The 27,877-nt window shown below is 39.9% G+C and overlaps 1 protein-coding gene across 5 annotated transcripts in view; it reads left to right on the forward strand.

The window, feature by feature from the left end:
• wdr7 (WD repeat domain 7) overlaps positions 1–27,877 on the forward strand; it is a 573,837-nt gene that overhangs the window by 460,370 nt on the left and 85,590 nt on the right. For all 5 annotated transcript variants that reach the window (XM_073064130.1, XM_073064129.1, XM_073064131.1 and 2 more), the window contains 4 exons: positions 12,515–12,632; positions 19,535–19,684; positions 21,098–21,180; positions 25,296–25,395. In XM_073064130.1, the coding sequence (XP_072920231.1) occupies positions 12,515–12,632; positions 19,535–19,684; positions 21,098–21,180; positions 25,296–25,395 (451 nt within the window). The remainder of the gene's footprint in view (positions 1–12,514; positions 12,633–19,534; positions 19,685–21,097; positions 21,181–25,295; positions 25,396–27,877) is intronic.

Consider the following 27,877-nt stretch of genomic DNA (forward strand, 5'->3'; position numbering starts at 1 on the left):
CCAAAAGTCTTTTAAAAGACCCTATTGTATCCGCCTCCACCACCATCGCTGGCAGCCCATTCCACGCACTCAGCACTCTCTGAGTAAAAAACTTACCCCTGACATCTCCTCTGTACCTACTCCCCAGCACCTGAAATGTGTGTCCTCATGTGGCAACCATTTCAACCCTGGGAATGTCTCTTAAAAGTCCTTAATGTTACATTAAAACTTAAAAAAGGTCTTGCATTACATGTCAGACTGGATGCAAGGAGATAGTTGTCCTTGATGGAGAGTCTAAAATTGGGTGACAGTGGGGCAGAGATTACAGTTTCAGGATAAGAGGTAGGTAGGACACTTTGGAAAAGGTAGAAATGTCTTCAAATAGAAGATTGTGAAAAAAATTCAGATTCAAAAGATTGTCAAGTGTCCAGTTGTTCCTAGTGTTTGTGTTCTTATTTCATGACTTAAGCCTGATACCCTTAAGCTTAACTAGTAAATGAAGAAGGCAACTTTTGGAGTTACATGATGGGGACAGGAGGATCCTTTTGTGGAGAATAAACTAACCTCTTCAGAAGCTGATGCCTCAAAAAGGCGACATCCGTCATTAAGGACGCAATTACCCAGTACAGTGTAATGGGAGAGAAAGGGAGAGCTAGAGAGCCTAAGACTTTTGCACAGTGCTGCAGTAATTTTATGTTTTGCACTGTACTGCTGCTGCAAAAAAAAAATCATGATATTTGTGAGTGACGACAAACCTGATTCTGATACGGATCTCTGTTGTGGACTGAGAGTGGGAAGGGGGCAAAAAGAGGGAAATCATGGTTGTGAAAGGGGAAGATAGAGAGGAGAATGCAGAAAACACCAGAGAAACATTCTGTAATGATCAATAAATTAATTGTTTGGAATCAAAGGACCTTGCCTAATGTCTCAGGGGACAGGGTGTGTCTGCACCCATGCCATCCCCCACCCCTGGCATTCCTTTTCTGTCACCTGTCCCACACCCCTCCCACTGTGCTCCACCCTCACCATTCCCAACATCCTTTGCTCCCGCCAGATTTACAAGCTCACTCTCCGCTCGACATTGACAAATACAGTACAGTGCAACAGTCTTAGGCACCCTATCTATATACTGTATATGTGTGCCTAAGACTTTTGCACAATACTGTATATCTTATTGTAATTTAGTTATCTTTATGTATCACACTGTACTTTTGCCACAAAACAACAAATTTCACAATAAATGCCAGTGATATTAAACCTGGTTCTTAATCTGATTCTGAGCAAGAGCATACAGTAATTATTTGTAGCAAATGGTTTATTACTCCACTCTTCATTCTTTGTACTTCCATATAAAATGATTAACACAGATAAAATCATTATCTTCCCTTGGTTTGTATAAGTATTTGGCCATTACTGTTTTTATTTTGATATTCAGTAGTTAAATAAATACTTCCATTTAAAAATTGGTTTGTTAACCATTAATAAAAATTTTGAATGTTCAATTCCACATCATTGTTTTATGCGGTCATTATTGTGACATCCCATGAAGCAGTCAGGAATAGAATCACAAATAAGATTCACAGAAATAAATGAAATAGAATAAAATAAATTATGAAGGATAGATAGTAAGAAGGAAGGGAAAATGAAATAAAATAAACTGCAAGCCTAGATTTGGGAAAATATACTTTGGAAACTTCATATTTTTTTTAATTTAGCAATTTATTTAATAAAGTCTTAAGACTCTTTGATTGTAGAGCTGGAGTACCAGAATGAAGAGTAGCTCTACAATACAATAAAAAAAGACTGTGCAAAATCTATCTGGTAAATGAAGGCTATTATTAGGAGGGAAGCCCATATATTTAATGAATATAATCATAAGATGGGTTAAGATGAAGTCATTCTTAATTATTTTCCTCTCGTTGCTGATCTGAAGTATCTGTAAAATTAACAGCCTCACATGAAAGATAAATTCTGCATATATCACTTTTGGCGGCAGCTGTAATAGTTAATGCTGTAATTTATTTAAAATGTGATGTATATATAGAAGGTACCCAATGAACTTTTGGAATCCAGATTTATTCTTCAAGTGAGGGTGACCTCCTAAGTCATGCGTGACAAAGTCATGTGAAATATCAAGGTCTTCCTCTTAAAAGCAGGTAATGCTGTATTCTTCTGCTCATTGTTAACTCATATTGTTTAAGAATGTTTAGAAATTGGAGGAATTCATTTTATTTTATTTAGAGATACAGCACGTTAACAGGCCCTTCTACTCTATGAGCCTATTCTGCCCAAATACACCTACATGACCAGTTAACCTACTAATCCGTACAATGTGGAAAGAAACCAGAGCTCCCACATGGTCACAGGGAGAACTTGCAACTCTTTACAAAGGTCCAAAAAAGTAAAAAGGTTTAAAGGTTCATTTTATTATCAAAATATGTATGCAGAATACAACTCTGAAATTGGTCTTCTCCAGATAGCCATAGAATATAGAAAACCATATAGGTTTTCTGAAAAGGTTTGCTGAAAGAAGGAAATCAATTCCCCCCACATGAAAAGACAAAGAAACAAAAACTCGCAAACTCCAAACACCCCCACCCCTCCCTCGCTCAAAAACTAACAGATTACCCAAACACCCAACCCACCAACCAGCAATAAAAAAATGGGCGGGAACACAAGAGAAAACATAGAACGGAAAAAGACCAATTTCAACTACAGTTAGTGTGAACTACAGTCGAGTACATAAATCTTTGAATTTCGAAAACATCTCCGAGAGCAGTGAGACCCAATGGCCCCTTCGAGGGCATGACTCAAACGAGCAGCCATCCTGAGAACTGCTTGCTCTCCTCTGCATTTGCCTCAACATTTCAATTTTCCTCGATGCTTCAATCAATGAGAAATGTAGTTTATCATGGCCCTTTGTCTTTTCTCTGAGTTCCTCTTCTTGGTAGCTCATGCTCATGTTTCGGTCCTAGAATTTTCTTAGGGACAGCAGAGTGCTGGCTCACTCGATCAAACTACAGACTGTAAGTCACGGCTCCAACAGTTTAAAAAGATAATTAAGATAAAAAGAATAAGTAGAAGACGTAGAAAAGTTGAAATGATTGACTCTCTGGAAGTTGTCTCCCAAGGAATTGTTGTTCACTGGCACCATCTTGACTGGAACACAGCAACAGGAATTAAACCCACGTCGCTGATGGTGTAATAGCATTAAGCTAACTGCTACATTACTGTGCTGCCCCAAAGCCTCCATACCCTTTCAAATTTAGCATCAAAAGCTCCACTCCTTAATCTTCTTGGCCTTTTACCACACCATCTCTCTCCTCTGTGTTTATGAGGTATGCAAGATGATAAGAGGCATGGACAGAGTGGATAGCCAGAGTCTTTTCTCCAGTGTGGAAATGACTAATACAAGGGGGTATAATACAAGGAGGAAAGTAGAGAGGGATGTCAGAGGTATGATTTTTACACAGAGAGTGGTGAGTGTTTCAAATGCTCTTCCAAGGGGGTGGTAGAGGCAGATACATTAGGGACATTTAAGAGACTCTTTGATAGGCAAATGGATGATAGGAAAATGGAGGACTATGGGGAAGATAAGGGTTAGATAGATCTTGGAGTAAGTTAATGGGTTGGCACAACATTGTGGGCTAGATGGCCTGTACAGTGCTACAGTGGTTCATTATTATCACTTGTACCAAGATACAGTGAACACAATGTCTTGTGTAGTGTTCATATGGATCAGATCATTAACAGCGTATTGAAGTAGTACAGAGTAAAACAAAATGAAAAATATCAATCTTAATACACATTGCCTGTTTTATAGAAGCAAGATAATAATTGGAGCATATACATGGGATTATGATAAAATATATCAGAAATTAAAATATTAAACATTTAAAATTTTGGAACCTTTAATCTTTGTTTAATTGTGTAATTATCTATGTTTATAAAATTAGAGTTTCAGCACCAAAGAAGCTATCCAGCTTTAGTTATAATTTAGTACACAGTTATACACTGCACTACACATTATTCAACAAGGTCCAACACACGTGCACACCAGCAGTGAAGATAGTGTATGACAAGTTGAAGCTTGTGTCAAATCTTTGATTTCATCTGGAAAAAAAAAGCCACACCACAGCCTGTGGGTGAGCAGGACATCACTGATTTGCTCATTTATCAAAGATTGTTTTTCATTTTACACAGTAATGGTAGCTTTACCATTGTCACTGCTGGAAATTCCAGTTCATTTTGGCATTGTGGTTTGGGGCTGCTGAGCTGCCTCTCTAAATGCATCAAGTTCATTAATTCAAGGTTCAAGGTTGTTTGATGTCATTTCTAGTACTCAAGTGTAAAGGAGAACAAAATAATTGTTACTGCAGATCTGAGGTAGAACAAGATAAACATAAAATAAAGAACACAGTAATAATAAAAATTCTACTTATTTATTGAGATACAGCGCAGAATTGGCCCGTCCAGCAATCCTTGATTTAACCCTAACTTAATCTTGGCACAGTTTACAATGACCAATTAACCTACTCTGGTACGTTTTTGGACTGTGGGAGAAAACCCACGTGGTCACAGGGGGTACAGACGGAGTGGGAAGTGAACCCAAGTCACTCTAGCTGTAAATTATTGTGCTAACCACTATGCTAGTGTGCCGCCCTAGTAAAACACAACTGATGCCAGAAGTTTGTTTAATTTATTATTACTACACATTTTTTCTCAGTGCATGTGACAATAATAATCCAATTCCAATTTCAATGTACTTATCCATTTCTCTTCCATTCTTATCCTACCAAATACAAGTCCTTGTTTGCGCCTCAGCCAAATTCAAAGCCAAAGTAAAGTCAAAGTAAAATTTATTATCAGAGTACACAAGTGTCACCACATACAACTCTGAGATTCTTTATTTGTGGGCATACTTAGAAAATCTATTGAACAGTAGTTGTAAACAGGATCAATGGACAACAAACTGCAAATGCAGATAAATAAATAACAAAAATATTCTTGCAGTCCTGATGAAGGGACTCAACCTGAAACCTCGACTGTTTATTCCTCCTTTTAAATGCTGCCTGACCTGCTGAGTTCCTCCAGCATTTTGGGTCTGTTGTTCTGGATTTCCAGCATCTGCAGAATCACTTGCATCACTATATTCTTGCATAGCCCATAAACAACTGCATGTTTAATCTTATCTAGCACTTTTATTTTGTATGCTTTTCTCTATTTTAAAACAAAACCTTCCTATGGAAAACTTGGATTCAACTATTGTGCCTGCTGAGAACACACCTGTGAAAATGAAAAAAATTGAGGTTTGAAAGTGCAATCTGTGTACTTTGTCTTTTCCTTCTTCGCCTTACTGCACAGAAAGTAATTTATTTCTAGTAGTTCCTTTACTAACTGGAAACATCATCATTTGATGAATTTTATAAATATCCTTAAGATGATAAGGTTTCCTGTGTATGTAAAACATCAGGAAACAAATGTATTACTAAACTCCTTGCAGGAATCCAATGCATTTTTTGTCTGAGAAGTTGTAAAATACTTGGAAGTGTTTTTCTTATTAATTTGTAACTAGCTTTAGATAGAAAATGATGTATTACATCCTGGGAGCTTACCGTATGAGAGAGAGGCTACGGGGAAGCCATTGGAAAAGCAGATGTATTATGAAGCGTGCTCCTTGCCCCCTTGCTGCCCTGCTGTGCTGTTCCCTTTGTGCCTGATTTACCATGTACACAATAAAAGCATGCAGCTGCCTTGCTTCTGTCTGCGATGTTAAGCATGCTTCACAAGAGAGCTTTTATGTGAGCTCGTGGCTTTTTTTTAATTTCAATTCGCATTTATTGACTAGAAAAACAGCAGGCTGTGTTCATCAGTTTATGTGCATTGACTGAAACGAAATTCAGCACCCTGCCCTGCCACAGCATTAGGGATAATCCCCCTAGAATCCACTGCATTAAGCGTGCTGCGTGGAACTGCCTACACATGTGGCTAATCAGAGTTTTGTTAGCTTCCTTTAAGAATGAGGGGGACACTCTTCATCTCTCTGTGTTTAAAAGAATACATCGTGCAAACCATTTTCTTCATGTTTTTTTCCAAGATGTACCTCAGAAGTGTATTAAAGATGCAGTAATTCTGAAATGTACTCCATCATGGTCATTAAAAGTCCTTGTAAATGCTAGATTTTTACTTGTTGGACTTTAAATGATAGCTCATTAACTCTGTTTTATGCAATGGTCTCCTTCAGCTAATCAATTATTTTGCTGTACTGCATGTTACTGGGCTGGATGCAGGTTATTTGTTATGTACATGATCACTTTCTTTCACTGTTATGAACAAGTCCAATATTTTTAAATCTTATTTTTAACATGGGTGGAAGTGACTTTTCTTTCAGGAAAAGGCCCTGATTCTTAATTTCACTGAAACTACTATAATTTATAATGTTCAAAGTAACTTTATTAGCAAACTACATATATGTCACCAGTTACAACCCTGAGATTCATTTCTTTGCGGGCATACTCATAAATCCATAGAATAATAACTATAGCAGAATCAATAAAAGATTGCATTAACATGGGTGTTCAACCAGTGTGGAAAAGACAACAAACCATGCAAATACAAAAAGAAAGAATTAACAATAATAATAATAAAAATAATCAATAAATAGCAAGAACATGAGATGAAGAAAGTGAGTCCATTGGTTGTGGGAGCAGTTCAATGAGGGGCCGAGTGAAGTTAACCCCTTTGGTTCAAGAGCCTGATGGTTGAGTGGTAATAACTGTTCCTGAAACTGGTGGTGTGAGTCCTAAGGCTTCTGTACCTTCTTCCTGATGGCAGCAGTGAGAAAAAACATGTCCTGGGTAGTGGGGGTCCCTGATGTTCGATGTTGCTTTACTGCGACAGCATTTCGTGTAGATGTGCTCAATGGTGGGGAGGCCTTTACGCGTGATGGATCGGGCGTGTCTACTATTTTTTGTTGGATTTTCCATTCAAGGGCATTGGTATTTCCACACCAGGCTGTGATGCAGCCTGTCAATATACCATCCACTACATATCTATAGAAGTTTGTCAAAGTTTTAAATGTCATGCCAAATCTTCGCAAACTCCTGAGGAAGTAGAGGAGCTGCCATGTTTTCTTTGTAATTGCACTTACGTGTTCTGAAATAATAACACTGAGGAATTTCCAGTTGCTGACCCTCTCCACCTCCGATCCTCCGATGAGGACTGGCTCATGGACCTCTGGTATCCTTCTCCTGAAGTCTATAATCAGCTCCTTGGCCTTTCTGACATTGAATAAGAGGTTGTTGCACGACTTAGCCAGAATTTCAATCTCCCTCCTATATGCTGTTTCATCACCACCTTTGATTCGGCCTACAAATCAGAATCAGGTTTAATATGACCAGCCTATGTTGTGAAATTTGTTGTTTTTCCATATTTGGAAATATGGAATTGAGGCTGTGCTTCACCACACAGTCATATGTGTTAAACAAGCAGGAGCAAAGCACACAGCCTTGTGGTATTAATGGTGATGTTTTTTCACAAGGGTATGGCATACATAATTAAAGATGGAGTTCATGTTTATGTTCATGAGGAGATCTGCTTGCATTTCATTTGAAGTTTTTTAAGGACTAGAGCATTATTACCAGGGATTGAAAGTGTCCACAATGTGTTTGAGACGAGAGAGGGTTTGATTCTTAGACAGAGTTCCCAGTCCTGTTTTTCTACCCAGCAATCCTTGTGAATGTGCCGTTGTGACCAGTGAATTGACAGACTTGCAATGTTGAGTGCCAATATCAATTATGTTCATAAAAATCTCCTGAAAATTTTTTTGGAGAATGTTTAATATGACGTAATTTGCAATTTGTCATCCGAGTCACTGAGTAAAATACTTGCTGCTGATTAATCAAGCTGAAAAAAAAATGTTTCTTTATTCAGTAGCCTGAGACTTTTTGATTTAGGGGTAAGGCATGTAGAGGTCTGAGGAAGGTGGCATACCCAGTCTGAAAGGGTGGCTGACCTGCTGAATAGGATTAAAGAAGTATAACTCTGCCATGGACAGTCCCAAGCACAGCTGTGAAAGGAGGGGAGGGTTGGGCATGGGGATAGCAACCCCATCCTTAAAAATCCAGAACTACAGAAATTCCAAAGACCCCCATTCCTGTTTGAAGAAGGATCTTCGCCTAGAAGATGTATGAAGTTGTGTGTTGAAAGTGGAAGCCACAGGGCTGATCAGTCTTCTGTCAGCCCAGGACAGAGGACTCTGGTGAGTTGCTCTCAGGAGCCTATGGCCCAGTAGGGATGATGGGCTTAAGAAGAAGATTGAAGTATCTAGATGATCTAGATGAGTTATATGAGCTCTTGAATCACCCAGGCGTAGCAGCTTGTGGGTGAAGTTGTTTTTCCTTTGTGCCACCTTGATGTACTGTACTTATGGATCAGGAGGTGTTGAATCTGTGGAATTTATTGCCACAGATGGCTGTGCAGGCTAAGTCATTTAGTATATTTTAAGTGGAGTTTGATAGGCTGATTAGTATGGGCATCAAACGTGTTGGGGAGAAGGCAGAGGAATGGAGTTAAGTGGGAAAATAAATCAGTCTTGACTGAATGGTGGTGCAGACTCAATGGGTCAGATGGCCTAATTCTGCTCCCATGTATAATAGTCTTATGCCAGCTTGCAAATATTTTTCACTGTACCTTTGCACATAACAATAATAATCCAATACCAATACAGGACTGCTGGAATGTGAGATTCATACAGGCGCATGCCCATTGGCGGGTTGTATGTCTCATATATTCAGGCACATTCCTAAACCTAAGGCTGTTAGCCCTGATGCAACAATGTCTAAACAGGAAATTTTGAGGTAGCATGATAGCATAGCAGTTTGTGCAACGCTGTTACAGCACAGGTGATCTGGGTTCAGTTCTGCAACTGCCTGTAAGGAGTTTGTTTGTTCTCCCTGTGACCACATGGGTTTCTTCCAGGTGCTCTGACTTCCTCCCACATTCCAAAGACGTACAAGTGTAAAGGGTTTCTTATGTTACTGCGTATGTTAATCAAAATGGCTTCTTTGTTAAGTAAAAGTAGGGATGCTTCTTTGTTATGGTAACTGGTGAGAGAGTGCTTTCTCTCGCAGCATGTTTGGGTTCTGATTACTGATAATGAGAATTGTATTCATTTGTTAACCAATTGGGATAGATGTTATTCTTTCTTGTGGGCCTGTGAGCTGTGGTTTCGCGGATTTTTGGGGGAGTTGGAGAGGAGATCACGAGGAAGGTGGAAGGTGCTGGGGAGGAGGACTCCCCAGGAGGCTCCCCATCAAGCTTCCAACCTGATGGCATAAACATTGACTTCTCTAACTTCTGTTAATGCCGCTCCTCCCCTTCTTACCCCATCCCTGACATATTTAGTTGTTTGCCCGATCTCCATCTCCCTCTGGTGCTCCCCCCCCCCCCTCTTTCTCCTTAGGCCTCCCGTCCCATGATCCTTTCCCTTCTCCAGCTCTGTATCACTTTCGCCAATCACCTTTCCAGCTCTTAGCTTCATCCCATCCCCTCCGGTCTTCTCCTATCATTTCACTTTTCCCCCTCCCCCCACTACTTTCAAATCTCTTACTATCTTTCCTTTCGGTTAGTCCTGACGAAGGGTCTCGGCCCGAAACGTCAACAGCGCTTCTCCCTATAGATGCTGCCTGGCCTGCTGTGTTCCACCAGCATTTTGTGTGTGTTGTTGTTAATTAAAATTACATCTTTTTGCTGAGGGACTGTAGTGTAGAGGATAATTGCTGAAGAACCAATTGGCTGGATGCCAGGTTGATCTAAGTATTGCTCTAAGCATTAACCTACTAACCTTTGTGAGTCTTGATGAAAGGTCTCGGCTAACTGTTTAATCCCCTCCATAGATGCTGCTTGGCCTGCTGAGTTCCTGCACCATTTTCTGTGTGTCACATATTTACATAGCAAACTTCTGTAATTTTAAATACCGTAGATGTCGGATTATAAGCCGCTACTTTTTTCCCACATTTTGAACAGCTTTGAACTCTGCGGCCTTTAATACGGTGCAGCTAATGTATGATTTTTTTCATGCCGCCAAAAACATTTTGCCTCGTAACAGTAGACCAATAAAATTGATGAGTAGTTCACAGAGGTCCAATGAAATTGTACGATAAATCAAGCGCACTTTCACAATTAAATTATTGTAAATCAGTCATTTGTACTCACCCTCATCAACATGGAAAACACTCGAAGAAAAGCATTGTGCTGCCTTTATGGCAGTTATTTAGTTTATAATATTTTCGCTTAGTAATTCATTTTCTAGTTAAAGTTAGAAGTGTTTTAACTATATTTGTTTTCTGTACTACATCGCGGGATGCTATGACGTCACACCCGGTTTCGCCGCGTCTTGTGGGAAAAATGCCGTTTGCGATAAACGGGAAGGCGGGGGGGAGCACATTACGCGAGCGGCATTGGATCTGAGCGAACGCTGCTTTTAAGTTAAAAGCGATCAATAACTTTTCCTGGTAGGCTGCAGTATATATATTTTTTACCAGTCGTTAGGAGATATTGGAATGTTGTTCAGTAAAAAAGTATACGCAACGTATATTTAAAAGTAGCCGCGTTACAGGCACGGTTCGAAAAAAAGCATTTGCAATATGTATTTGTTTATGTTACCATATGGATTTAATTAAAAGTTAAAAAATCCTCACGTGTAATATCTTTCTGTGTAAATATCTCATATTACAACGTGGGACACCTGCGGCCGAAAATCCGGTGCGGCCTGTACAAGTAAAAAATTGATTTTCTTTCTAAAATTAGAGCCAGCGGCTTTTAATCAGGTGCGCTCTGTAGTCCGGAATCTACGGTATACTGCCTGGAATTGTAACTTTCAGTTGAAAAAAAACACTTGAAGAGAAAACAGTGATTATGGGGAAGGAACAAAAGTGTAAGAATTGTGAAGTTGCCTGTGGTGATCTGTTCCAGAAGACTGGAAGGTGGCTAATGTTGTTCTACTGTTTTAAAGGGGTAGCAAACACAAGCCAGGTGACCTCCAGGCTAATCAGCCCGACAACTGTTGTGGGAAGGTTACGGAAGGGAACTTTGAGGGACAGAATCTTCCAGCATTTGGATGTCTGGAGTTTGACTAGTGGAAGTCAACATGAGGTTGCGTTTGACAAACTTCTTAAAGTTTTTTTGAAGAAAAATAATCAAAACGCTGGATGAGGGTGGGGTGGTAGATGCTGTCTATTTGGACTTCAACAAGGAGTCGTGTGGTAGGCTGGGCTGGGAAGATTTCTTATTTCTTGCTGTAGAATCCATAGCAAATAAGTTGGCTCAGAGTTTGGAAACAGAGGGCAGTGGTTGAAGGTTGTTTCTTGGAACGGGTCCCAGTGGTATGTAGCAGGGGTTGGTGTTGGGACCCTTGTTATTTGTTACTTATATAGATGATTTGAATGTGATTGCACAAGACTTGATCAGTAAGTTTGCAGGTGACACAAAATTAAAAGCTATTGATAGTGAAGAAAGTAATTGTAGATTATTGTAGCTACAGTTGTAGCTGTACCAGTAATATTAGTACCATGGAACCATGCCTTCAAAAGTAGAATCCTACCAAGTTGGTCAGAAGTGAAAAGATGTCTGGAAGCATCATTGTGGTCAGTCTCACAAAAGACTCCACCCAAGTTAAGAAGTATGAGGAGGGATAATTTACCCCTGTCACAATTACATTGGATCTCAATTGGTGATTCTTAAGTACTGTAATAAGATACAAGTTGGGTGCAATATTAGGACACACTTGATGTGTATGTGATAATGGTTGTATTAATCAAATAATTTTATTAAACCAACGGGTTTTGTTATCATTTATTTCTGTTTAAACTGCAAAATGATTGTATTATTAACAAATGTTACTGTAACACAGTTGAGAAAAAAGCATTCTGTATTAATCTAAAATATTAAACTATTTTAAATAAATTTTGGGGACAACAAGGTAGCAGTTAGCAAGATGCAATTATAGCATGGAGTGTTTGAGTTCAATTCCAGTGTCCTCTGTAAGGAGTTGGTAAATTCCTTCCTATGTACACATGGGTTTCCGCCAGGTGCTCCCACAGTCCAAAGACACAGCGGTTAGTAGGTTAATTGGTCATTACAAATTGTCCTGTGATTAGGCTAGAGGTAATTTAGTGGGTTGCTGGGCAGCACAGATCGGTGAGCCAGAATGGCCTGTTTCACACTGTATCGCTAAATAAATATAAAACAACTATTCAGGTTCTAAGAAGTCAGTTGGATATTCACTAATACAATACAATAGTCTATTACTGATTTGCTTTTTGATAAGCAGCATTCTATATTTAGTAATGTATAATTTTAACTCTGTGAGGTGAACCGGGGACCCACAGATCTTAATCAAACTCCATTGTTGTACTGCACTATTTTCAAAGCTTGATTCCATTGACTTGAAAGTGCATTATGAACTGATAATCTTTTCAGTCTGTGATTCTCAATGTGTCTCTTCCCTTTTTCGCCCTTGTTTGATCCTGTTTAGCATCACAGTGGGACTGCCACTCACCCCGGCAGCTGACTCCGCCCGGTCAGCACGTCATGCCCTGTCACTCATTGCTACAGCCAGACCACCAGCCTTCATCACTACTATTGCACGTGAGGTGAGTCATTCTGCTGTGTCCTAGCAGTCTATCATTGTTAAGCAGTTCTTATATTCTCTCTTCAGTGGCAAACCTTCAAGGTGTCTGGGAGAATCATGTTTAATTTATTTTACCTAACAATAGACTTGGCCGAGAGAGAAAAAATCATGTTAGTTGTAAGAATTTCTTAAGATTACTTTACTCACCAGATAGAATATGAAACAAAATCACATATATCTTGGATTTCTGTTTTGCATTTGTGTTTATGGTTTGGAGCAGAGAAAATGAATCACATACTAAAGCACACAGCACACTGAACCTGTAGGTAAGTGTTCTGAACATAAAGCTGGTGAAAAGGAAATAGCACTCAAGGTTCTCTTTGAATAGCAGAAAATAAACAGCAGGCTTTTGAGAATAATTCCTGATTTTAAAAAAATTCTACACTTTTTTGAATTTCTAATCTGTAAATATTTATCATTTCATTCCCCATCTGTTTCATTATTCAAGTTTGTTTATTGTCATTTCAACTGTACACAAGTTGCACAACACAGTACGTATAACTCACACACAACACATAAGTTAATAGAGTGGATTCCAGTTAATTGGACCATCAGTTAATCTGGGCAGCTGCTTATTTGGGACAACTCTTAAAGATCAAAAATTGATCAAGAAAATAGCCTGGATTCCCTTCATTTATTTGGGACATTATGTTGCTTAATAGGGACAGGAGACTGTTGCTGAACAGTTTCTAACTAGTGTCAGTCGTATGTGGCCATTAGACTCTACACCGTGCTTAGAGCAAACAGTTTTCAAGTAGCATCAGTTGCATGTATTTGTATTCATAAAGCAGAAGACAAGCTGCATTGTGTTTGACTGCAGACTGCGGGGACTCAGGGACTTGGACATTTTTTCTGAGTGACTGTATTCTACTGCTATGTATCTATATGTGCTTGTGATTTATATGTGCCTTGTGCTGTGTATGGAGTGTTGGTACTGTGTTTTGCACAATGGGCCTGAGTAACACTGTGTCATTCATGAGTCTTCATGTTTAGTTGAATGACAATTAATCTTGAAATTGAATTTGCTAGTGAAATGTTGGTGGCAGCAGATGGCAGTGAGTTGGTTTGGAACGAAGCTGCCAAAGTAATGTCACTGTAAATATCACAGCTTCAAGGCTACTCTTCCAAACAACTTTGTGAAATGTTGTTTACAGGAATTGAGTCAGTTCCTCCCTTGGAAAACTTTTAAAAAATTATTGAGGTAGTTTATAATAAAGTTACATTTTGAATATCTACAGTTCTAGAGGTGCTTAAGGCTTTTAACAGCCCTGATCAAAGCTTGAAAATGAATTCTGTTGAGGCAACTCTATAAAATTCTTGTTAGATCACACTTGGAGTATTTTATTTAGATCATTATAGGAAGGATGGGGAAGCTTTAGAGAGAATACAGAAGAGGTTTCCCGGGATGCTGCTTGGACTTCCACATTCCAAGATGGCGGCGCGACGCAGCTTGCAGCGGCCACTCCGGAGCTGATTATCTGTTATTTGTGAAGTGGGGTGCCATGCGCAATCATAATCGATTGAAAACGGACATAGGAGCACGGAGGAACATCGGGAAATCTCCAGGAAGACCCCCTTCATTGCTGCTGCTGTGAGGTCTGGGACTCTGCTGGGAAGAACAGTCCCCCAGTCCTCAGGGTCGCGTTGCCGATGGCCGTTGGCGGGGCCGTCTTAATATGCTCAGCAGAGGATGGAGCTCGGAGAAGCTGTGCCGGAGGGGATGGCCGTCGGCTCGGAGGTTCGACGGACTTGGAGTCTGCTGCGGTCAGGTCACTTTTGGTGTGTGCTGTGTCTGCGAGGCTGGGTTCAACGGAGCTTTCATTGTGGGCTGCGTCTGCGAGGCTGAGTCGGGCAGCGCCGTGGAAGTCCATAGTGGGACTTCTTCTGCCGCCGGCGTGGGATGACGAGTCTGTCGGGGACCCTGGGGACTTGTGGAAACTGTGTGGTGGTTTATTTTGAACTTATAGTCTTTTAACATCTTTGGACTATTTTTACTGTGCCCATGGTCTGTTTTTTATCTAATTATGGTATTGTTTGCACTGTTGTAACTATATGTTGTAACTGTATGGTTTTGTGCAGGTCTTGTAGCTTTAGTTTTTGGTCTTGTTTTGTCTGGTGGATTTGGAGCTCCTTTCTGGGGAATGCGCTAAGACAGTAGCGCGATATTAATACGCAGCAGCCTCTCTGGACTCTGGCTGGGGGATTGCCAAACATTATGTGGATTTTCTGGTGTAGTCTATTTTGTCATATGCTTTTGTGATATCATTCTGGAGGAACATTGTCTCATTTTTTAACTGCATTGCATATGTGGTTTCTAAATGACAAATAAACTGAATCTGAATCTGAATCTGACTTGAGGGCATGTCTTATGAGGAAAGGTGAAGCGAGCTTGGGCTTTTCTCTTTGGAGCAAAGGAGGATGAGAGGTGCCTTGATAGAGAGGTACAAAATGCATAGATCTAGTGGATGGCTAGAGTCTTTTTCACACGGCAGAAATGCCTAATACAAGGGGACATAATTTTAAGGTGCTTGGGGGAACATATAGGGGAATTTCCAGCATCTGCAGATTTCCTCATGTTAGGGGAATGTCACAGAAATGTTTTTTGCAGAGTGGTAGGTGTGTGGAATGTACTGCCAGGCTGGTGGTAGAGGCAGACACAATAAGGACATTTAAGAGACTCTTAGATAAGCTCATAGAAGAAAGGAAAATGGGGAGGGAAGGATTAGAATAATCTTGAAGCAGCTTTGAAGGTTAGCACAGTATTGTGGGCTATAGGGCTTGTACTATGTTGAAATGTCTACGTTCTATTCCTTATGGAAACTTCCCTGGGGAGCTTCTGCACTTTGCTTGTACAGAGAACGTGCCTGCTTTGGGCACTGTTCTTGGTCATACTGTCCATTTAACTGGGACCACTTGAGAGCTATATGCCACTGCTCCCTCTTGTCCCATCATCAGTGTCCATTCATGAAGGTTCAGTGCTCCCCTGCCTTTGATTGCATTGTAACATGTTCTTCGAAAACTGACTGTAGAATAGTGTACCTGCAAGTGAAATACATGCAAATATAAGAACCTGCACAGATTAATTGAATACACTCATGTTAAACCCAACTGTTCAAGTCAAGTCAAGTCACTTTTATTGTCACTTCGACCATAACTGCTGGTACAAGACATTGTAAAAATGAGACAGTGTTTTTCAGGACCATGGTGTTACATGACACAGTACAAAAACTAGACTGAACTATGTAAAAAAAAACATCACAGAGAAAGCTACACTAGACTACAGACCTACACAGGACTGCGTAAAGTGCACAAAACAGTGCAGGCATTACAATAAATAATAAACAGGACAATAGGGCAAGGTGTCAGTCCAGGCTCTGGGTATTGAGGAGTCTGATAGCTTGGGGGAAGAAACTGTTACAGAGTCTGGTCATAAGAGCCCGAATGCTTCGGAGCCTTTTCCCAGACGATAATGACAACAATGTTCCCTGAACATTGCAACTGGCAATCTCAGTCTTTATGGACTTTCATAAGTAGCTTTAGCTTAACCCATTGCATGGTTATAATGTTATTAAAAGACTGTAAGGGAATTTCTAGGCTATTGTTTTCCATTTGGTTTCCTCCCACAGTCCAAAGACATACCAGTTAGTAGATTAATGGTCATTGTAAATTGTCCTGTGTGCTAAATAGGTGGGTTGCTTGGCGGTGCAACTCGTTGAGCTGGAGAGGCCTTGTCCATGATGTATCTCTAAGTAAATAAATTAAGTAAGATGTAAAGCCAGTGGTGATCATTCACTGTTTTCTTCAAGCCAGTTCTTAGTCCAAAGTCAGTAGATTAACAAACTTTAAGAGATTCTGCAGATGCTGGAAATCCAGATCAAAGAGCGCTCTTTCCATGCCAGTAAGCAGAGTTATTGAACATAAAACAGTACCAGTAAGAAATTTTAGCTAACAAAATGTACAGCTTCTTGCCTCGTATGGCTAAGTATTACATCATGATTTTTAAACACCAGATAGTTCAAATTTTCAAATTGTTAGTGCTGTTCAACTGTTCATCAAGATTGTACAAAACTCTTTGCTGCCTTGCACAGTATACCAATTTTCTGCTGACTTTTAATTCAATCCATATTCAATTGCAATGATCATTTCAGATTGATCACTATAACTGGATCCCAATACATCCCAATTTCCTACCAGCTCTTCTAATTGATTTGGCATTTTCTGAGACTTTGAAAGTGATGAGCACCTTTCACAATCAGTTACTTTCATTTATCATTATTCAGTGTATAAGGAACCGCGTATACTCAGTGGCTGATTTATTAGTTACCCCTGTACAGCTGCTCATTAATGCAAATATCTAATCAGCCTATCATGTGGCGACAACTCAATGTATAAAAACATGCAAACATGGTCGAGAGGTTCAGTTGTTGCTCTGACCAAACATCAGAATGGGGAAAGATTTGGTCTAAGTGGCTTTGACTGTGGAATGATTGTTGGTGCCGTATGAGGTAGTTTGAATATCTCATCTTGAATTTTCATGCACAACAGTCTCTCTCTAGAGTTTACAGAGAATGGTATGAAAAACAAAAAACATCTGGTGAGTGGCAGTTCTGTGGCTGAAAACAATGAGAGAGATCAGGGGAGAATGGACAGACTGGTTCAAGCTGACAGGAAGGTGACAGTAACTCAAATAACTACAACAGTAATGTGCGTAAGAGCATCTCTGAACCCAAAATATGTCAAAGTTTAAAGTGGATGGGTTACAGGAGCAGAAGACCACAAACATTCGCTCAGACGGAACAGTGACCTGAGTGAAACAGCATCATGTCTGGCAGAGGGAAAGGAGGCAAAGGCTGCATGAAGCAGAGCTGTAAAATACTATGTGTTAGGGATATAATGTTGAGGCTTTATAAAGCATTGGTCAAACTGCACTTGAAGTAACGTGAGCAATTTGGGCCCCTTATCTACGAAAAAATGTGCTGGCACTGAAGAAGGTCCAGAGGAAATTCATGAGATTAATTCCAGAATGAAAAGCTTAACATATGAGGAATATATGATGGCTCTGGGTGTGTACTCATATGGAGTTTAAAGGAATGAAGAGAGATCTCACTAAAACCTCTCCACCATTGAGCACGTCTCCACCACCTAGGCCATGCTCACTTCTCACTGATGTCATCAGAAAAACATACAGGAGCCTCAGAGTCCACACAGCCATGTTCAGGAACAGTTATTAACCCTCAACCTTCAGGCTCTTGAACCAGTGGGGCTAGCCTCAATCAACTTCACTCACCCCATCACTGAACTATTGCCACAACCTATGGACTCACTTTCAATGCATCTTCATCTTATGCTTTCAATATTTATTGCTTATTTATTTATTTTTCTTTTGTATTTACATAGTTTGTTGTCTTTTGCACATTGGTTGTTGTCCATACTGTTGGGTGTATTCTTTCATTGATTCTATTGTGTTTCTTCGATTTATAGAATATGCTCATAAGAAAATTAATCTGAGGGTTATATATGGTGGCATGTATGTACCTTGATAATAAATTTACTTTGAACTTTAGAATTTAAAACCTATTAAATATTGACACAAACAAACAAGCTGGATGAACTCAGCAGGTCGGGCAGCTTCCGTTAAAATGAGTAGTCAATGTTTCGGGCTGAGACTCTTCATCGAAGGGTCAAAAACATTGACTGCTCATTTTAACGGATGCTGCCTGACCTGCTGAGTTCATCCAGCTTGTTTGTATGTGTTGATTTGACCACAGCATCTGCAGTATACTTTGTATTAAATATTGAGGAGCCTGGAACTAATTCAGAGAGGCCTAGATAGAACGATATGGAGAGGATGTTTCCTATGGCAGGGGAATCTAGGAAAGAGGGCACAGCTTCAGAATGGAGAGATATCCATGTATAACAGAGATGAGGAAGAATTTCTTTAGTCAGAGGATAGTGAATCTGTGGAATTCATTGCGATCGATGGCTGTGGAGGCCAAGTCTTTGGGTATATGTAAAGCAGAGGCTGATAAGTTTTTGATTAGTCAGGGTGAAGGCAGGAGTATGGGATTGAGAGGGATACTAAATCAACCATGGTGGAGAAGACTCAGTGGGCCAAGTGGCCTAACTTTGCTCCTATATCTTATGGATTTATGGTCAGTGCCTATTTTATTAGGTACAGGAGGTTTCTTTGTGCATTTTGCCCTCGCACACAATGCAGACAAACCCTCTGGACTGAAGGAAAAGGAGATAAAGTGTTTTTTGAGTTTGGAGCCTGAGTGATTTCCCTAGAAAAGCAGTAAGCAGGATACCAATAAATCAGTAACCGTAACTTGCCTTGCCTCACCCTCACCTCAGCTCTGAACTGATTCCACAACCTATGGGCTAACTTTCAAGGACTCTTCGACTCATGTTCTCAGTATTATTTGTTTATTTATTTATTGATTATTGTTATTTTTTTCAATGTTCACAGTCTGTCTTTTGCACATTGGTTGTTTGTCAATCTTGGTTTGTGTGTAGTTTTTCATTGACTATTGAATTTCTTTGTCCTACTGTGAATGCTCACAAGAAAATGAATCTCAAGGTAGAATATAGTGATATACATACTTTAAACTTTTTAACTTTGAAAAGAATCCATGTGACACAAATGCTTTTAGCCCCATTCCAGAGAGATTGATGAGTAATATTTTGTTATTGTTGAGCTCACCAGAGGAGATGTAAGTTGGAGATGGAGTGGAAGAAAGGGAAAAATGTAAACCATGTTGTGACACATTTTTAAAGTAAAAAGACTTACTTTCCAGAACACAATGATGCTTTCTCATGAATAAACCCACTGAAATATTTATTTTTAATCTGATTCCTCTGTAGGTCCACAGGCATACGGCTTTAGCAGCCAACACTCAGTCCCAGCCTAATGTACACACCAGCACACTGGCTCGTGCAAAGGGTGAAATACTCAGAGTGATTGAGATACTAATTGAAAAGATGCCCACAGACGTTGTGGACCTTCTTGTAGAGGTAAGTGAAGAAAGTTAAAAACTTCACGGGACCTAGTTTTGCGAATAATAGTATATCATGTTGGGGGGGCGGATTGAAGGAAGTGTAATCCACTCCCTCCCTCTGCTAGCCTGCAAGTTACCCTTGAGCAAGGTGTAACACCTGCTTAGCACACCCTCCCCCAAATCAGGGTCACTTGAAGCCATCAGACTAGATAGTGGTTGGTTGTATGAGCAGCTGGTACACATCACAAGTCCTGGTTATATGAACACTGACACAAGGCGCACAATCTTTGAAGAGTATGAAAATGGCTGGGGTCACCTGTCCTGTAAAGACAATGCCCAGAAAAAGGCAATGGCACTTTTGTAGAAAAATATGCGAAGAGCAATCATGTCATGAGACCATGATCGCATACATCATATAATATGGCACGTAATGATGGTGAGTATTCCTTATTAATTGAATGGTATTCCAAAAAAAATTTCTCCTATTCTACTTCTTGGTGTTTACACAGGGGAAGAGTCATAGCGGGTTATAAAGGACCATTTGGCCAATCTAGTCCATGCCACACTGTTATTCTGCCTAGTCCCATTGACCTGCACCTGGATCATAGCCCTCCACACCCCTCCCATCCATGTACTTTTCTAAACTTCTCTTAAATTTGCAATCAAACTTGAATCCACCACTTCTACTGGCAGCTCATTCAACACCAGTAATGTCGAATGAGTGAAAAAGTTTCCCCTCAGTTACCCCTTCAATATTTCATTTTTCACCATTTACCTATGACCTCTTGTTCTAGTCTCACCCAACCTTAGCAGAAAAAATGCTTGCATTAACCCCTTGTGATTTAATACATCTACATCAAATCTCTGTCCTCATTCTCCAGGGAAAAAAGTCCTAAGCTATTCAACTTTTCCCTATAAATCAGGTCCTCAAGTCCTGGCAACATCCTTGTAAATTTTCTCTGTACTCTTTCAATCATATTGATTTATTTCCTGTAGGTGGGTGACCAGAATTGCACACAATATTCCAAATTAAGCCTCACCAATATCTTATACAACTTCAACATAGCATCTCAAATCCTGTACTTTGATTTGTGAAGGCCAGTGTGCCAAAAGCTCTCTTTATGACCCTACCTACCTGTGACACCCTGTCAAGGAATTATGAATCTGTATTCCCAGAGGGAATGTAAAATATGCATACTGTGTGCTGATGACATGGAATGTTATATGGAAGCTTAGGCACTGAATCTAGTAGTAAACGTTGATGAGTTGAACTTCTCCATCATGGGTGTGTTAAGTTCTCAATTGTTTTTGAGCCTTGCATATAACTGAGAGACTGTGATTAGCTAAAAGATGCACAAGAAAAAAGGAAATAGAATTTGAGAGTTTACATTTATTAGTGAATTAATGACAGCCTTATTTATTACTGTAGGTTATGGATATTATCATGTATTGCCTCGAAGGGCCTTTGGTCAAGAAAAAGGGACTTCAAGAATGCTTCCCATCAATTTGTCGGTGAGTTGAGTAGGGTATTGCTACAAATGATGTCAAATATAATCATAGAGTATTTCAGCACAGAAGTGGGCCCTTTAGCCCGTCTAGTCTGTGCTAAGCTGTTATTTTGTCTAGTCCCATCTATCCACATGCGGACCATAGACCTCCATACCCCTACCATTCATGTGCAGTACGTATCAAGACTTCTCTTAAATGTTGCAATCAAACCCGCATCCCCACTTTTGCTGAAGCTCGTTCCACACTCACTCCACCCTCTGAGTGAAGAAGCTACACCTCAGGTTCCCAAGATATATTTCTCTTTTCATTCTTAACCTGTGCCTGATAGTTCTAGTCTTACTCAACTTCAGCAGATAAAGCCTGCTTATATATATCTATCTGTACTCCTCATAATTTACCTTGGTCTCTGTCTAGTCACATCAACTTGCATACAGACCATAACCCTCCATAATCTGCCTTCCATTTAGCTATCCTAGCTTCTGTTAAATGTAACAATTGAACTCACTTCCACCACTTCCCCTAGCAGCTTGTTCCACACTGGCGTCAACCTCTCAGTATAGAAGCTCCCCCCTCGGATACCACTAATTTTCCTGTTTTCCACCCACTGCCTCTACGCCCATCAGTTCCTACAAAACAAACTTCCTCTTTTGCCTTTTATTTTGGGTACCCGAGGACAGCAACCTAGCAGGCAGTGGAGGAAGTGGATGCAGGTGATGAAGAACATGGCACATGATTTCACAGGCACAGTCACCAGCTTTGATACTGTCATTATATGCATGGGAGGGGGGGTGAGATGGAGGACTATGTGGTAGCCATGGTCTGCAAGTAGGTCGGGAAACGTGGCTGATAGGCATTCATGTTATGCCCTAATTGAGCTAGCTCTGGACTTCGATAGGCCAAGCAGAAGACGAATAATGATGAGTGAGCACAGTGAAATTTCTGCTGCTTTCTTCCAGAAAGCCTTCAGCCTTCAGTCAGCAACACAGAGCAATCCTGAACCTAGACTGTTCATTAGGCTTTAGGTCCCTCCTTAGCAGCACCCTTCATTGACTGATCATTAAGGATCCCCACCACCCAGGACATGCCCTTTTCTCATTGCTGCCATCAGAGAGGAGGTATAGGAGCTTGCAGACACACACTCAACATTTCAGGAACAGTTTCTTCTCCTCCACACCAGATTTACCTGTAATTTATAGACTGTACGCGAAGTACTGGTCTGCATTCAGTTGCGCTTTATTAGGTATACCTGTACACCTGCCCGTTAATGCAAATAACTGATCAGCCAGTCAATTAGCAGCAACTCAATCCATTAAAACATGCAGACATGATCAAGAGGTTCAGTTGTTGTTCAGACCAAACATCAGAATGGAGAAGAAGTGTGATCTATGTGGCTTTGACTGTGGAGTGATTGTTAATGCCAGATGAGGTGGTATGAGTAGCTCAGAAAGTGCTAACCCGGGATCTTCATGCACAACAGTTTATAAAATTTACAGAGAATGGTATGAAAAACAAAAACCATCTGAGGGTGAAAACACCTTGTTAATGAGAGAGGTCAAAGGTGATGGCCAGCCTGGTTTAAGCTGACTGGAAGGCGACAGTAAATCAAGTACCCATGCGTTACAACTGTGCTGTGCAAAAGAGCACCTCTGAACACACAACGTATCAAACCTTAAAGTGGATGAGCTACAGAAAAGGAACAGGATGTATCTAATAAAGTGGCCACCATACACTTACTACCTACTGGATACTATAGAGTCCTAAGAACAATCATTTCACCAAAAGCATGCACCAGTCCCAATTTGGCATTAGGTGCATCTTAATAAATGTTCTGTAGGGAAAGTTTTGATTGATTTTAAAGTAGGTTAAAAGGTCGGCATACCTTCATGGGCCGACGAGCCAGTATGGTGTAGTACTGTTCTATGTTCAATGATGAGAAGTGGACATCTCTAGCACAGCCAGTATTTATTGTACATTCCCAAATGTCACTGAGAGAACAGGTAAAAGAGACACGCGCAAAATCCTGGAGGAACTCAGCAGATCAGGCAGAATCTATGGAAATAAATAAACAGTCGATATTTCGGGCCGAGGCCCTTCTTTGGAACTGGAAAGGAAGGGGGAGGATGTCAAAATAAAATGGTGGCGGTGGGGGAGAGGAAGGAGGACAAGCTGAAAGGTGATAGTTAAAAGTGAATTGTTTAGTGGATCTGGAATCACATTTAGATTGGGCCAAGTAAGGATGGCTATCCTCCAGCTTAGTTATCCAGGTTGGTTCATACTTGTATCACCTTTGAATTCTGATTTCATTTAAAATGTGAATTCAAAAGTATATTTAGAAATTTTGTGATCTGCCCACATAATGTCACCGTTTATTGCCAGGCACCTGAACCACAGTGGATAACTTCATTCACCACAGCACTGTATTGATTGTACGTCCTATGGACTCACTTTCAAGAACCCTACAACTCGTGTAATCAATCTTATTTATCACTTAATATTTTTATTTTGTTTTTCTTTCTGTATTTGCATAACTTGTTGTCTATTGTACATTAGTTGTTTATCCACCTTTATGTATAGTTTTTCATTGAATCTAATGTGCTTCTTTGTACTTCCTGCAAATGCCTTACTGAGAATGAATCTCAGGGTACTATACAGTGACATATATGTACTTTGAACTTTGAATTTCCCAGTGCCCATTGTGGGTTCAAATCCGTGCCTGTGGATCAATAGTCGAGATCTTGGGATACCAGATCAGCCCTTTAACCATTATGCAATCGCTGCATAATGTAGAAATTTCAAACTTAATGCTTTGGGTAATCCATCTGTGAATAGATTGAAGATTTTTCAAAAGAAAAAGCAGACATGTTCAGAGCAAGTAACATCTCTTGGTGTTTTGATGCCTCCTATTTTCAGAGAAGAGAAATTAACTCATACAGTAAATTGATTTTATAAAGAGGTTTCATTGGTATTGAGATTTTTAGATTTATTTCCTATAAATTACCCTATAGTTCCAAGAAAGTTACATTACCGATGCATTAAATTTTCTTTTCATATGAAAAAGCCATTGATAGCAACAGATTGGTCTAATTGGCACATTTTATCTCAATCTCAAGTTTATAACAATTTTTAAAAACTCGATTCTCTTTTAATATTTGTATTCAAAAGGTAGCAGGGGAGTCTAGGACCATTGGGCACAGCCTCAGAATACTAGGATGTCTGTTTGGGACAGTGATGAGCAGGAATTTCTTTAGTCAGATGGTGGTGAATCTGTGGAATTCATTGCCACAGATGACTGGAGGTCAAGTCATTGGGTATATTTAAAGTGGAGGTTGATTGGCTTGTTTTTAGTAAGGGTGTCAACAATTACAGGTAAAAGGCAGGAGAATGGGGTTGAGAAGGATAATAAATCAGCCATGATTAAATGGCAGAGCAGATTCTGTGAACTGAATGGCCTAATTCTAATTCCAAAGTCTTATGGCACAATAGCCAACTGACATGAATTGTTTTCTGAAGTCATGTAGCATCAGCCTCATTGCCTGAAAAATGAGATGAGCATAAATTAGTTGGAAGATTATCCCTGCATTCTATATTTTATTAATTGCCTTTTTACTGGAATGGTTTGTCAACTCTTGAGCAATGCTTGGCATATTAACAAATAACTGCCAAAGATCTCCTTACACATTTGTTTTGGGAGCAAAAGAAAATGTGACTTCTGATAGTGATCATGTTATAGATACAGAATGACAAATAATATTGTTCGTAATTTGTGATTATGGTTTACAATTTGTACATTGCTGCTCTTGAGGATCATTGTGACACAGTAGCATAGCAGTTAGTGCGACGCCATTACAGCTCGGGTCATCAGAGTTCAGAGTTCAGAGTTCAATTCTGGCATCTTATGTAGGCAAGTTTGTATGTTCCTTCCCATGTGCATGCAGGTTTCCTCCTACAGTCCAGTCTGAAGATATACCAGTGAGGAGGTTAATTGGTCATTGTAAATTGTCCTGTGATTAGGCTTCAGTTAAATTGGTGTGTTGCTGGGCTTGTCCCATGCTATATCTCTAAATAAATAAATTTAAACTCTTTGGTAGATTTCAAGCTTTATTCTCTGTGGATTTCAGGTTCTATATGGTGAGCTACTGCGACAGGAGTAACAGAATAGCAGTTGGAGCTCGACATGGCTCAATGGCTCTGTATGATATTCGCACAGGAAAATGCCAGGTAAATAAATTATCTTAATCACCTCTCCATAAATTCTAACTGAGAATGAAGAGGGCGACTTGCACTGCAGCTTACGACTTGCCATAACATGGATCAGGTAAACTGTTAATGACATTCCCGCCCATCTCGTGTTGCCATAAACAGAAATCAAAGTACCTACCACTTACTGGATTTATTGCAAAACAATAAATTGAAAAGGCAGAATACCTGCCACATTTACTAAAAAATTTGCCGCTAATGCTTTCTATTCTTAAGTTATTAGTAATTGGATATATATTGTTACTAATTAGATTTTAAGTATTAATATGATTTTTTCTTTCAAAAGGACTAGAATATAAAAGCAATGATGTAATGTTGAGGCTTTCTAAGACATTAGTAAGACCACTTCAGGAGTATGATGAGCAGTTTAAGGTTGCTTATCTAAGAAAAGATATGCTGGCATTGGAGAAGATCCAGGCAAGGTTGACGTGAATGATTCTGGGGATGAAAGGGTTAACATTTGAGGAGCGTTTGATGGCTCTGGGCCTGTACTCACTGGAGTTTAGAAGAATGAGGGTGGATCTCATTGGAGCCTACTTAATATTAAAAGGCCTAGATAGAGCAGACACAGAGAGGATGTTTCCTATAGTGGGGTGAGTCCAGTACCAGAGAGCACAACTTCAGAACAGAGGGACATCCTTTTAGAACAGAGATGGGGAGGAATTTCTTAAGCCAGGGGGTGGTGAATCTGTGGAATTCGTTGTCACAGACAGCTGTGGAGGCCAAGTCATTGGGTATATTTAAAGTGAAGGTTGATAGATTCAGGATGTCAAAGGTTGCGGGGATGAAGCAGGAGAATGGGGTTGAAAGGGTTAATAAATCAGTGATGGTGGTGCAGACTTGATGGGCTGAATGGCCTAATTTGTCTCCTATGTATGGTCCTAACATAATTAATTAACAACTGAAATGCATAGTATGTGACGCAGTGTTATCAGTGACTTTAGCTGCGATGTGGAAAGAGGTGGCACTGCTCCCATCCAGTAATGGCCACCTTTAATCCCTGTGACTTTGCAGTTAGAAGTTGGTCCATGTCTGCTGCAGGTGCACTGAGCAATTACCTAAATGCTAATAGTCAAAGATTTTTCAGTTTAACTTCTTCTATCGAGTGGTATCTCATTGAAACTTGACAGAAACTGAAAGGCCTGGATAGAGTGGATGTGGAGAGGATATTTCCACTAGTCAAAGAATCTAACATCCGAGGGCACAGCCTCAGAGTGAAAAGGAATCCCTTTTAAACTGAAATAAGGAGGGTGATGAATCTATGAAATTCGTTGCCACAAAAGACAGGGGAGGCAAAGTGTATTTAAGACAGAGATGGATAGATTCTAAGGTGGTTAACCCTTATGAGGTGAAGCCAGGAGAATGATGATGGAATAGTCAGCAGAGTAGACTCAATGGGCCTCATGACCTAATTCTGTTCCTACATCTTTTGTTCTTCTCAAATACACTTCAGTTTCTAGTGTATTTTGATAACATTTTTATCATTAAACTATTTGTTTTTTATTGTTCTGTGCTGGGAAGCGGTTAAGGGAATGTAACCACAAATATCTGTTTTGTGTCTTAAAATGGTGGGCTTTGGCCATCTTGGTTTCAGTATGAAATGTGCTGCCGGTGAATGTGGAACATTATTCTTCATTTGCCATGTCATGCTAAATGAAACTCTATCCTGTTGCTGTATTGTCCTGATATTGAAGATTTCACTAAGGTCATATATTCAAAAAGTGATGCAGCAATTTTGTCTATAATGTACGCTGAATCCAGATTCCTCTCTGTTTCACACTGAAGGATGAACATTTATTTTTCAAATGTTATTAACCAAATAACATGGCAAATTGTAACATTGAAACAGTGAGCTGTTGTCTCCCATCTCGCTTTTGCAGAAGCAATATCTCTGTCCCCTCGCTAGTGAGAGAGAGAAAGCCTGTCTGAAATGTTGAAGTACTGGGATGGGCAGTAGCTTTTCATCATGGTCTCTGGGAGATCATGGTGGGTGATTGGATTTTGATGCTTTTCCTACTGCTTGTGTGGGGGTGGGGGTGGCTTTGGGGTTCTAACATTTTCTGTCATTCATTCTTTGGTGTTTTTTTCCATTTCGTGGATGTCTGTGAAGGTTGTATACTATATACATTCTCTGATATTCAAGTGAACCATGATATTCACAACAGAAACCTTCTTCAAATGTAACAGTCATCGATTAGACTTGGGGGACCTTAGAGAACTTGATGGGGGAACAGAGAAATGCCACTTTCCTGTTCCTGCAGTTGGTCTTCTGAGATTAGAACCATGTTAAACTACCATTATTTTACTTTAAACTTCCAAGTACATGCCATATGGATGCTTGCTTTTGGGGCATGATACCTGAATAGAGACACAATTCTCACCTTAATCTCAATTTTGGTTTAAAATTAATCTAAATTATTTTAAAAATCAGAATTTTATCCAC

The sequence above is a fragment of the Hemitrygon akajei genome, chromosome 13, assembly GCF_048418815.1.
Source record: "Hemitrygon akajei chromosome 13, sHemAka1.3, whole genome shotgun sequence".
NCBI lineage: Eukaryota > Metazoa > Chordata > Chondrichthyes > Myliobatiformes > Dasyatidae > Hemitrygon > Hemitrygon akajei.